At 38.0% G+C, this 12,514-nt stretch overlaps 1 protein-coding gene across 12 annotated transcripts in view; it reads right to left on the bottom strand.

Annotated features, from left to right (window-relative positions):
* Positions 1–423: 423 nt before the first annotated feature.
* Positions 424–12,514, bottom strand: part of aak1a (AP2 associated kinase 1a) — a 43,488-nt gene continuing 31,397 nt past the window's right edge. For 9 of the 12 annotated variants that reach the window (XM_058389287.1, XM_058389290.1, XM_058389288.1 and 6 more), the window contains one exon: positions 424–2,785. In XM_058389287.1, coding sequence (XP_058245270.1) covers positions 2,082–2,785 — 704 coding nt within the window. In that variant the 3' untranslated portion in view covers positions 424–2,081. Of the gene's footprint in view, positions 2,786–6,044; positions 12,291–12,514 lie in introns of those variants that run through there. The other 3 variants (XM_058389297.1, XM_058389298.1, XM_058389299.1) reach the window with 1 other exon arrangement.

The raw sequence follows: 12,514 nt of genomic DNA, 5'->3' as shown, positions 1-12,514 counted from the left end.
ATTAAACGTTAGCAAATTTCTGGAGAACATGAGGAATAAAGCACCTACAGCACAATAATTAACTTATGATTGTTTATTATTTATTTCTTTTCTTTTTTTTGCTAGAACAGCATGCCCAGTCATATTTTATTCCTTACATAAAAGACAAAATGCATCATACACATCCTTTGCATTACTGTGACAAAAATAAATATATATATATATATATATATTTTTTTGTATATATATATATATATATATATGTATATGTATATGTATGTATATATATATATATATATGTGTATATATATATATATATATATGTGTATATATATATATATATATATGTGTATATATATATATATATATATATATATATATATATATATATATATATATATATATGTGTATATATATATATATATATATATATATATATATATATTTTTTGTATATATATATATATATTTATTAATACACAACTTCTCGTTTTGTATTGTTTTGTATTTGCAAACACACAACACACTTTTGACGCGCATCGTCCGAGCTGACTAGTGCTTTGGAAAAACAGAGTATTTCAAACGAGTGCCTTCGTGATGACTGAAACGCCACACGCTGCAATTTCAGACTTCAGAGGTGCTGAACATGCACAAACCCCAAACACACACACACACACACTTCAAACGGTTCAATCGTAGATACATTTCGTGTCACCAAATACCTCAAGATTATTATAAACGTACACAGCTCTCTTTAAACCCACCCACCCACACACACACACACCTTCTAACACAACACTACTGTCCCATTAGGGAGTGTCAGGATTATATCAAAGGCAAGGTCATTGCATTTAAGCTACACACAAAAAAAAATACAAAGAATGGGAAAAGAGGTAGAAAGAAAATAAACTAGACAAACAGACAGAAAGAAAGACTGATATTTGGAACAGCTAAGAGTTCATAAAATTCAAAATTCACGAATCCGGGAGAAATACAGCACATGTATGTGATAAATTTCACAATACTATGGAGCTTAAAGACCAAATGCAAACATAAGCTGGAGTGTGTGTGAAGAAATAAGATCAGATTTCATTGATCAGCATTTATACAATCACCAAATAGCTTAATTACTGCAATTAAGACAAAGATGACACAGTGTCGGTTTGAATCACAATCTACTCGTCAGTTTCTGTGCAACAAAATCCAGCATATGATGAAGCCCCACACTGAAATGGTAGAACTACCCTGAAATTGCTCTGATGAGTTTCCTCGGGGTTCTCCTGGCTTTCCGTCCACCTCCTGAATTCATGCTGGTAGGTGGACTGTTGTGTCTCCAAATTGCCCCTTGATGTTGTGTGAATGTTGTTGATGGATGATGGACTGGTGTCTCATCTACTATGTATTCCTGCATCGTACCCAGGGTTCCAGGGTACAGGCTCCAGGGTCCACCGTGTCCGTGACCAGTATAAAGCTCTTACTGAAGATAATATTGAGGCTCAGGAAACTCAACCAAAATCGCCAATGATTTAAAGACAGGAAGAAAAAAAAGACTATTACATTAGGACCCATGATGATGATGATGATGATGATGATGATGATATTAGTGCTATCATGTCAACTTGTGCAACCATCTGAACGTGGCATGAAGGAGTATCTTATTAACACTCAAGCGAGAACTTCTCCATTGGTGTGTTTTTTCTTTCCATCACCAGTGTAAGTAGGTGACATTAGGGAAGTGCACCATTAAGGGAATAATATAGCATTATTATTATTATAGCATTTCAGTGTGGATGCTTCCTTCCAGGCTCATGACACTCAACCCACCATTAAATATCAGATTCTCTCTCAGCATAGAAATAAACTGAGGTAGGCATAGAACACAGACATTTGGGTTTGTTTGCATTGTCGTTCAATCCAGGTAAAGATCACGCCCCAGCAAGGATGTGCTTCATTCTTGCATATGGTTTCTTGTTTTTCACAGAAGGATTCTACCTTTTCTCTAGTAGACGCCATGAAGATATTCCTCAGCATCCTTCCGTCGGAGGATCGTCTCCGACGGAAGGATGCGGAGGTGATTAGGGTTAGCTCAGAAGAAGTCCAGGCTTAGTGCTTCTCCTGAGATCCTTTACGGTGAAAAGGCGCAGAGAGAAACGGATCGTCAGGGTTTACGTCAGGTCCCTCGTAATGTCTGGAGTATTTTGCTAAAGCCTGAGGTCGAAAGGGTAAAGGGGCCACTTGATCAAGGACGCTCTGATCGTGGCTTCCGTGATTAAAAGGCACCACGTTGGAGCGCTGCATCCCAGCCTGTGGTACCGGATGAGTGTATACCGTCCCCCAGGTTTCCTTTTTCTTTCCGAACGGCGCCTGGAGGAAGACATCTGGCGGTTGAGACGAAGACGAAGTAGACGCCAGCGGACGAGGAAACGGAGCATTCGCAAACACGTCCACGCCGCTGTCGCTTTCCTGCACCACCCGAAAAGGCGCTTTGGAGAAGACATCGGCGTCAAGCTCGACCAAGTGGTTCTGAGACGGCTGCTGGGTAATCAGAGAGGACTGCGGGACGTCAGCGGTTTCAAGGTTCGAGGACGTTTGCAGGTTTCCTGAAGCGTCCAGCTCTTGTTCCTCGTCCTCGTCAAAATCCTGCAACAAAGGTCTCGAGCCGCTGCAGTCGAGGCTCGAAGCTTCGCTCGGCCTGGCCTCGCCTGTCCTCTCGTCTTCGTCGCTAGAATGCATCCAGTCTTCGGTAGGGTTTTCTGCTTCGTCACCTTCTAAAAGGGCACCATAGCCATTAGTCTTCCCCTTGGGCTCTGGAGAACAAAGAGACAAGAAAAAATTTCATCAGTGAGTATTGGAGTGCTCAGTCTGGGGTAGATTCAGCAAGATGACCTCATGAGGTTGAATCAGGACGACAGATTAGGATGCTAACACTTACTTAATGTGAAAAACCTACTATGTGAGATGCCACTTTGCTGATTCTACCTTATAACATATAAATATATTTTACCTGATGTAATATAATGTAGTCGACCAGGCGAGACATGTTTATTGTATTGAAGTTCGCTTCTTAAGTTTTGCAGAAAAGCTACAAATTCTTCTCTGTAAACAGCTGACTTTCAGACCCAGTTTGGCATTGCGTAACCGATGAACATGAACGAAGCCTCACTGTACAGATTTAACGCTGTAAACTCATGGAAGTAGCCATGTTGAAAAGCCAAAATCACTGGCTGGAATCATTTTACTTCTTTAGGCCCTGCCTCCAAAATGTGAGATTTGCTTATGCTAATATACAGAGCCCTCCATTAATATTGGCACCCTTGGTAAATATGAGCCCAGAAGGCTGTGAAAAATTGTAATTATTGTTTAACCTTTTGTTCAAAAAATTCACAAAAATACTCTGATCTCATGGAAATCAAATTTTCATCAGAAATTATAGGAGCAGACTTACTCTAAGCTGGTATCTTGACTATATTTTTTTAGCTTCTTTAGCTATTTTTTCCCCTTGTAATAAAGCTGTGTTCCATTATTTTTTTGTTTTCCCCCCAAAAGATTATTTATTTATTATTATTATTTGTTTGTTTAATATATAAATAAATATATTTTTTCAAAGCCTTCTTTTTCTATAAAAAATCTTTTTCATATTTACTAAGGGTGCCAATATTAATGGAGAGCACTGTATATTAAATTCTACATGAACTTTAAATTCTATTTTTTTGCACATTAATTACTTATACTTTTAAATTTCTAGTATTTAGTATTTTTTGGTATATTTTATTTTATTTGTTATATTTTGTACCCTTAAATTCTAGTATTTTTTGTTATATTTCTATTTTCTATTTATTACCTTATTACCTATGCTTGTGGATAATGCTGGAAGTAAATAAATTTCCCATTGGGAAGAATAAAGTATCTATCTATCTATCTATCTATCTATCTATCTATCTATCTATCTATCTATCTATCTATCTATCTATCTTCTTTCTTAGCTAGATAATCTTACTTTCTTCATAAGTTTTTAGACAAACTATTCACATTTTCTTTCTTTCTTTCTTTCTTTCTTTCTCATGTAAAATGCCACAAACAGCTCCAACAAACAAGCAGCTCCAACTGTTCAAAGTAGAACTTGAACAAACATTAATTACACAGTAAACTCCATGAACTCGTGTGTGTGTGTGTGTCTATCTATCTATCCACCCATCTATCCATCCATCCATGCATCTATCCACCCATCTATCCATCCATCCAAACTTCTATCCACCCATCTATCCATCCATCCAAACTTCTATCTATCTATCTATCCATCCATCCATCCAAACTTCTATCTATCTATCTATCTATCCATCCATCCAAACTTCTATCTATCTATCTATCTATCCATCCATCCAAACTTCTATCTATCTATCTATCTATCCATCCATCCATCCATCCATCCATCCATCCATCCATCCATCCATCCATCCATCCATCTATGCAAATCTCACATTTTGGAGGCGGGGCCAGGGATTTTGGTGTTGAATCTAGCCTGACTCTGAATGCAGTGTGTAAAATGTAGTGTGTGTTTAAACACAAACACCTTTTGAAAAATAGACCTCCGTTACTTGTTTGCCACGTTCGTAATACACAACTAAACATGTTTCATCTGGTCGAGGATGTTTTGGAGAAATCTGTGTGCACCTGGTTCTCTGCCCAAACGATCATTTAAAACTGAGACGATGTTTAACAATTTAGCTTTCTTTGTGAAAGAAGTTTAAAGTAAAAAGGCACAAACACAGACCAAACAAACGAGATACTGTCAAAAAAGAGACAGGAAAATAAAATAAACATACATTCACAAGCAAAAATAATCACAACGGACACCAGATATCTACAACATTACGACTATATTCCAACCCACAACAGACAACAGCTACCACAGAAAAGACTACAGCCTTGTTTCCACATATTGTACAAAATAAGCTTTGTATAAAATTTTTTAAAAAATCAAACAAAAATTCTTGATGACACAAAGGGGTAAAACCAGGAGGAAAAAAAGTTATAAAAGTTTTTTAGTGAACGTGGGAGCGAGAAATTGTATTAAATTAATAAAAAAAAAAAAAAAAAGTGTGGAAATGATGTGTAAAGCTAAGACTCATGGAAACAAGGAAGGCAAAGTCAGATACAATGAGATAGAGATACGGAGACGGAGCAAATTCTTACCTTCAGACTGTGGACAGAGGGTAGCGCATGTAGGAAAGGTTAATATAGCAGTGGACTATAACTCTAGAAATCTAAACCTTCAAGTAAGCACTGATGTTAAAAGAGGATCTAAGTCTACATGTCTTTACAGCCCATGCCTTTACACTGTTCCCCCTATCCCTGCTCCCTGGCTCCTCATTTACTCGTGAAGGAAAAAGACGAAAAATGAACTGCCGAACAAATTCGATAAAAATGTGTATGAGGTAGAAATTCAGGCTTGAGCAAAAAGGCAAGAGATTTGATCAAAACATGAGAACAGTCTTCGAGATATTTTGGTCATTATTTATCATTTACAACATAAAAGCAGTCATCATACACCAACAGAGGATTTATTTTTTTAGTAGAATAAAAAAATATCTTCTAGTACATACATTTTGGACAATTGGTCACGTCTTACAATTTGAAGGTTGTCTAAGTGTATTGTATTATATTTTTTTATTGTTTTACACGCATTTAAGGTTTTTTAAAAATGTTTTTCCTGCCTCATTTTTAGTTTCCTTTTCTTTTTTTTTTAACTCCTGCTCTGTTCTCCTGGCTGTGGGTTTGGTTAGTTACTTAGATGTAGTTTGTAACAAGCGTGTCTGAATCCAGACTTATAAAATATAAAATTTAATTAATTAATTAATTAATCACTTGTGCTATGCAATTAACCAAAATGGGAAAAAAAAGGTAATTTAAAAAAGGGTGAACATCAAAAATAATTATTTATTATTTTGTTTAAATAATATAATATAAATATAATATTTGTTTAAATAATAATAAAGTAATCCACAGACCAAAAAAAGGTAAAAAATAAAATAAATTAAATTAAAAAAAAAAAAAAAAAACACCCTTAAATATTTCAATTAATAAATTACGCAATAAAATTACCAAATGTCAAAATAATGGAGGGGTGGGAAAATAAATATAAATATACTAAATACATTACCTTTCTACTGACCAAATCAATTGTTTTACCGACAAATTCTTATCTTATCTAAAAGAATACGAGTTGCACACAACCTAATTGCGCTAGTATTTTTGAGTTCTTATGGATAAATAATAAATAACGGAACACACGGATATAAATGTGGCTCATGGTTAATAAAATCTGCACTGTTTTGATCAAATCATCTTTAGTTTAAAAGTTATTAAAAGTAATTTGTGTTACTTTTGTCAGTCGTAATCCCTTGTGTGGAAAAATGTCTCGAGAAATGAGTGGCTGAGGAGCATAACTTAACGTGTCTTTTATACGAACAGGTGACAAATCTATGTGGTATAGTATCTATCTATCTATCTATCTATCTATCTATCTATCTATCTATCTATCTATCTATCTATCTATCTATCTATCTATCTATCTATCTATCGTCCTGGTTTGGCTGCATATCACTGCGAATCAACTCTCTTGCTGATTTACAATGAAACGTTTCTATCCTGGTAGGCGTGGTCTTTGCCAGGATGACTCCGCCCCTTTTCAAGTAAATTGTGTAGGATGTAAATGATGTCATTTATAGACACTGGCCTTTATCTTCTTCACATCTCTCAGTTAAACTGAACAGAAATTGGGTTCTATGTGGTTCGTCAATCCCTCCAGGATTTTGCGACTGTAGAAATTAACGGAAAAATCATGCAGATTTCAACAAGACGTGCTTTATCATCTACACCAAGCTGTTCCTGTGGCTTGATGTAGCACAGCATCTTACTATCTTCCCCTTACATGTTTGTCACCTGTCTGTATGTTCACCTGTGATATCAGGGTCACGATATGATTTTTTTGTTGCGTTTCTATGGAACCTAAGGAAACTCGAGCAGGGATAAAGCAAAATGTGAGCTTCAGGAAGACTGAAAAGAGAGGAAAAAGAAAATAAATCAAGGTTAGTGAAAGGGGAGCTTAGGACAAGCTGGGGAATAAAAAGCCTTTTTTTTTGGGTTGCTAAAGCAATATTTGAAGTAATAAGGATAGTGAGATTTCTCTCTCTAGAGGGCTGGGTTATGACAAATTCCTTAACTCTTTTTACCAGTACATGTTTGTAAAATCAGTATAAACAAACTAATGATGTTCAGGCTGTGAGTCTGATATAAAATGAGTCAGGATTTCAGTGTGTTTTAGACGTGTGTTTTTCCCCTCTGTTGGATAACCTTACCCAGAATTTTAGTGGTTTAAGATACAGCCTCAAATTTTAGCTGCTTTTTTAGACGAACAAGCACTCGGGGCATCTCAGAGAGCAGAAATGGGTTTGATATCACCATTTACTTTGACGATAGAAACATTTGTGTGGAAAACAACTTTTCTATGAATACGTTGCCCCTAGTAGGCTAGGGAAAAACTGAAAATGTGTCTGCTTTCATAGGAGCTTCATATTAACCTCCACTGTGGAGTGGGACATGACAAAGACACTCAATGCTGAACACGAGAAAACAGGAAAACTGAGGAAATTTCAGTTTTTGGGCTTCTGGTTAAAAGACTTAAGAAGAGTAGTGTGAGGGTTGTGATCATATTTGATCTTTTATCTTTTCTCCGTTTCGACTCGAAGGACAAATACAACAAGACACTATTGTTCATCTGTTTACATTTACATGTTTATTCACCATCCCAATCTTTTGGAATTCATTTCATCATCATTTCATAAAAATAGAAGGAGCACGCTGATGGATGATACGTCATCCAGCCATCCAGACTGACAAAATACCTGCGGGTGTGTTTGTCGTGTTTTGCTGACCGGATGGAATAAGCTATATGCTGCTAAATGCAAAGCGCTGGACTATCACTTGCTTAGCAGATGTGTGTGTGTGTGTGTGTGTGTGTATGGGGAGAGGGCAAATAGTATTGCATAGGTCAGCTACGTGACAACCTGCATACACCCACACGGTACGACGGGGGACGAGGAGACTGAACACATTTACTATAGGATTACACCAGCACTACATTTACACTGCCTCGGAATGAGACGGAAAAACAAAAAACGTCGGACTTTAACTGAAAAGTGTTGGTTACTAGCGCTGACGTCTCGATGGAAGAGATTTGTGCTTTAGCGAGGAGATCAGCATGCACACGGCAGCCTGTGATCAGTATCACGCTGCTTTCCATATGTTGTCATAATTCTTGACATAACAAGCTGATGATGGAACTGTAGCGACATGTCCTCGGTAGCATGCTCTCCGAATCGCCGCTCGAGCCTGCCACCTTCGTCTGTGTGATATTTATTATATGATTACAGAAATGTACAAAGGGCGGCTGTATAACTCGATCCGCCCCGTTCCTACAGCGTGAAGAGAAAAACAGTTAGTGCTCGATGGAAACAGGGCAGCGACCTCAGGAAGTCAATTCCATCATAAGCCCCGGCTAAAGAGAAGGACGAAGGATGATCTTTACAAACTCGATCTCTTTCTGTTTTATAAATGGATTTAAAAAAAACAAACCACAGAGCTTTTAAAAAAAAAAAATGAAGTGACGAATAAAAACGATTGGAACTGGAGTGTAAAGGGGCAGTTTGTAATTTTAACTTAAAGGGGCAGACTGTAATGTTAATTTAAAAGGGGCAGACTGTAATGTTAATTTAAAAGGGGCAGACTGTAATGTTAATTTAAAAGGGGCAGACTGTAATGTTAATTTAAAAGGGGCGATGTATAATTTTAATTTAATGGGGCAGTTTGTAATTTTAGTTTAAAGAACTGGTTTGTATTTATAAATTAAAGGGGCAATTTGTAATTTTAGTTTAAAGGGGGCGGTTTGTAGTTTTAAATAAAAAGAGCAGATTGTATTTTAATTAGATGCGGAAGTTTGTAATTTCAATTTAAAGAGGCAGTCTGTAATTTAATTTAAAGGGGAAGTTTGTAATTTTAAAATTAAGAGGCAGTTTGTAATTTTAATTTGAAGGGGTGGTTTATATTTTTAATTTAAAGGGGCAGTTTGTAATTTTAAAATTAAGAGGCAGTTTGTAATTTTAATTTAAAGGGGCAGTTTGTCATTTTAAAATTAAGAGGCAGTCTGTCATTTCGATTTAAAGGGGAAGTTTGTCATTTTAATTTAAAAAGGTAGTTTGTAATTTTAAAATTAAGAGGCAGTTTGTAATTTCAATTTAAAGGGGCAGTTTGTAATTTTAATTTGAAGGGGTGGTTTATATTTTTAATTTAAAGGGGCAGTTTGTTTGTTTTTTCTTACACTTCTGTGTAGTTGTAACTGTTGAGCCAGCACTAACACCAACTGACTATCAGCGATAACTGCACTAATCATCACCTGAAGCTCTTTATCTCTTTTGAGGTATAACAGATCCATCATTCTGGCAGGGGCGGAGCTAATTTCCGGGTCAGGAAAAAAAAAAAATCAAACAAATTCAAACTTTTCAAAGCAGACAAAAGTAGCCACGCCCACTTCACTGCAACTCTGCAAATCACAATATGCCCCAGGTTTCATTACCAGCATATGACTTCACTGTGGTCTAAATCGTATTGGAATATTACAAACTGCACCTTTAAACTGAAGCTGTAGTTTTCCCTTCACCTAGTTATCAGTCTCCAGCAGACAAATTAGAAAAAATATAAAATGATTAACAGAGCACTGATCCCCAGCAAAGCAAAACACCACCACTGTGGGATTCGTCTCACGACATACGGAGAAGGAGAAGACGAAAAACCCTGATTCAAGATCTTCAGACGTAGGAAAAAAAAAAAAAAAGCACTTCATAACACTGTAATAAATGTGGTATTAAGGTCATGTAGGTTGTGTAGATGTACGTTCATGTAGAACAGAAATAACAGCTATGATTGACAAAAACCTTGCCTTTTTGTGACTTCAAATGTTGGATATGTACATACAGCTTTTTTTTTCCCCCACACTAATAAAAAACAACAACAAATAAATAAATGTGACAGACTTCAAGTTGAAAGCCAAAAAGCAATCCAAGCTTTAACAGAAAGAAGAAACCAATAAAGCAAATCAGAAGCGGAACACAGAGGCAATAAAGGCTAATGATAACGCGAGCACACGAGGCGTCCTGAGAACAGCAATCGAGCTGAATTTCTAATCTCTGATCATATTAAAGCTGGAGGCGCATACACAGCAGAGCAGCGGGAATACATCGGGAACGGCTAATACTGCTGATACGTCCAGAGCTGATACTGCGCATGCACCGATGTGGTTAAAGCACGGCGCGCGTACACGGAGCGCGTGTCATTGTTATTATTAATTCATTACCATTAATGACATGAATCAGCAAGCAGAAAGCGATGTGCGCCGAGCAGAGGAACTTCCTGTGTATCGATGTGCCTCGAACGAGGCTGGAATGTGCTACGAGTCCAAATCATGCAAACTGATATTATAGAACATTTATTATAAAGTCTCTCAGGTCAGCGCTTTAGGCTCTGACCGGTGGTCAGTCTCTTTGGAGGTTTTGATTGCAGCTGAGACACAGATTTGGAGCATGAGGCTCCTCTGTGATGTACAAATGGATTTGGGATAGTTTGCGTCATCAACCTTTCCCTGAAAAAATGTTTTTCAGGTGACGCGAATTCTCTGTGTTTCAGGCGACTCATCTTCTGTGGCAGATCCTCTTTTACGACTCAACTCAGGCTTTGAGTTCATGGGGCAGTAGTGGAGCTCTGGGTTACTGAGCAGAAGGTTGGGAGTTCAAACAAACCCCTTTCTGCTCCAGGGGGGGGCGCTGTATCACGGCTGCCTCTGCAGTCGGACCCCGACATCCTAACAAACCGAGATATGTGAAAAACAGAATCCAGAGATTCTGCTCATAGATCAGCTACAAGGCTGGAGACAAAAGGTAGAGGACATATGACGGTGCCATTACGCAATTCATCACAACCTGAAATAAATCATTAAACATTAAAAGGTCACCACTGTCACCATTCGCTCGTTTATCCGGCGCTTTATTTTATATAGCTGGTCCTGAGCTCAATACCTCTAGCGTATGTATGTATATATATATATATATACAGCCTATTGGATTTGGGGCCTCAGGGAACGTCTAGACGTGAGGTAATGGAGCGGATCAGTGTAGATGTATCAGACAGAGGGCTGATTTACACTTTGGCGAAGAGGCACGTAAATTTATCGGCGTTGTTTAGCATCCAAAACCTGAACAACACCTTCTGGGACTCGATGCGTGTTAGGATAATTGTGCACTGTGGACTGGGACAAAACCCAAAGCAGAATCAGTGCAAAAGGAGTACGACTTGTTTATATGATTCGACTCGCTCTGTATTCATAGACAGTGAGAACAAAGTGAGACGAGGTGAGCATGAGGGGGGAAAGAAATGGAAGATAAAGAGAAATTTTCCCCGTTCTACATCATGTAAATTACTTTGCTTCCTATATCAATTTTACTCATAGTCACTACGCCACACTGTGTTCATCGTTCTGTAGTTTGTCGCTTGGTGCATGCAACATCGCCCCCTAGTTGTAAACGTTCGTATTGCACTCGAGCTTCCTAGCGAGACACCTAACATGTAAACGTCTGCAATTACGTTCAGCCCTTACGTGGCAGCTTGTCACTGTATGTTTTTCTGGGTGTTTGTAGCTAGAGAAAGCTATCTCAGGGGTCAGGATCGTACGTTGAACGTTCCTGTCCCTATCCCTGACGCCGAAGTCCGATCCACAGTTCTTGAATAAAATACCACAAAATCTGATTACTAGTATTTCTGCAAGGATTTACGGACAATCTGTAAAATTTACATCAGCGTTATCTCTTGTGTCCTGCTCTATGCTCATACAGCGTGATGGATTTGAAAAGGAAATGACGGTGCAACAGAGGAAAAGTAATGTGAATGACTGACAGACAGACAGACAGACATGGGAGGAGGAGAAGGAAAAGGAGGAGGAGGAGGAGGATGCAATCTTTCAGGATCCTGTTTAGTATTATATGGTTTCATTTATGATCTAAACTATAGCTTTGTTTATGAATTGCACATTTTCCCTGCATTTTTCTGTCCCTCTTTCCCTCCCTCCTCTCTCTGTCTCTCTCAATCTCTCTCTCTCTCTCTCTGTGTGTGTGTGTGTCTTCTACAAGTCGATGAGCTGGTCCACCAGCAGCAGGGAGCAGGCCAGATTGGGCAGACTGGTCTCTGAGCTGCCACTGTTGCTACCACCTAGAACATGCCAGAAGAAAGAGAGAGACGGAGAGAGAGAGAGAGAGAGAGAAAGAGGAGAGGAAAAAGTGGAATGAGAAGAGGAAAGCAGACAGGAAGAGGAAAAACGGAGGCGTGCAAAATATGATAAAAGCAAACAGCAAGCATGTAAACGGCATAAAGGAAAGTGAAAGATTAAAAATAAGTAAAAAAAAAAAAATATAAAGGGTGTGACGTATGTTGCA

The sequence above is a fragment of the Hemibagrus wyckioides genome, linkage group LG05 (assembly GCF_019097595.1).
Source record: "Hemibagrus wyckioides isolate EC202008001 linkage group LG05, SWU_Hwy_1.0, whole genome shotgun sequence".
In the NCBI taxonomy this organism is placed as follows: domain Eukaryota; kingdom Metazoa; phylum Chordata; class Actinopteri; order Siluriformes; family Bagridae; genus Hemibagrus; species Hemibagrus wyckioides.
This window is presented reverse-complemented; position numbering and strand designations above follow the sequence as displayed.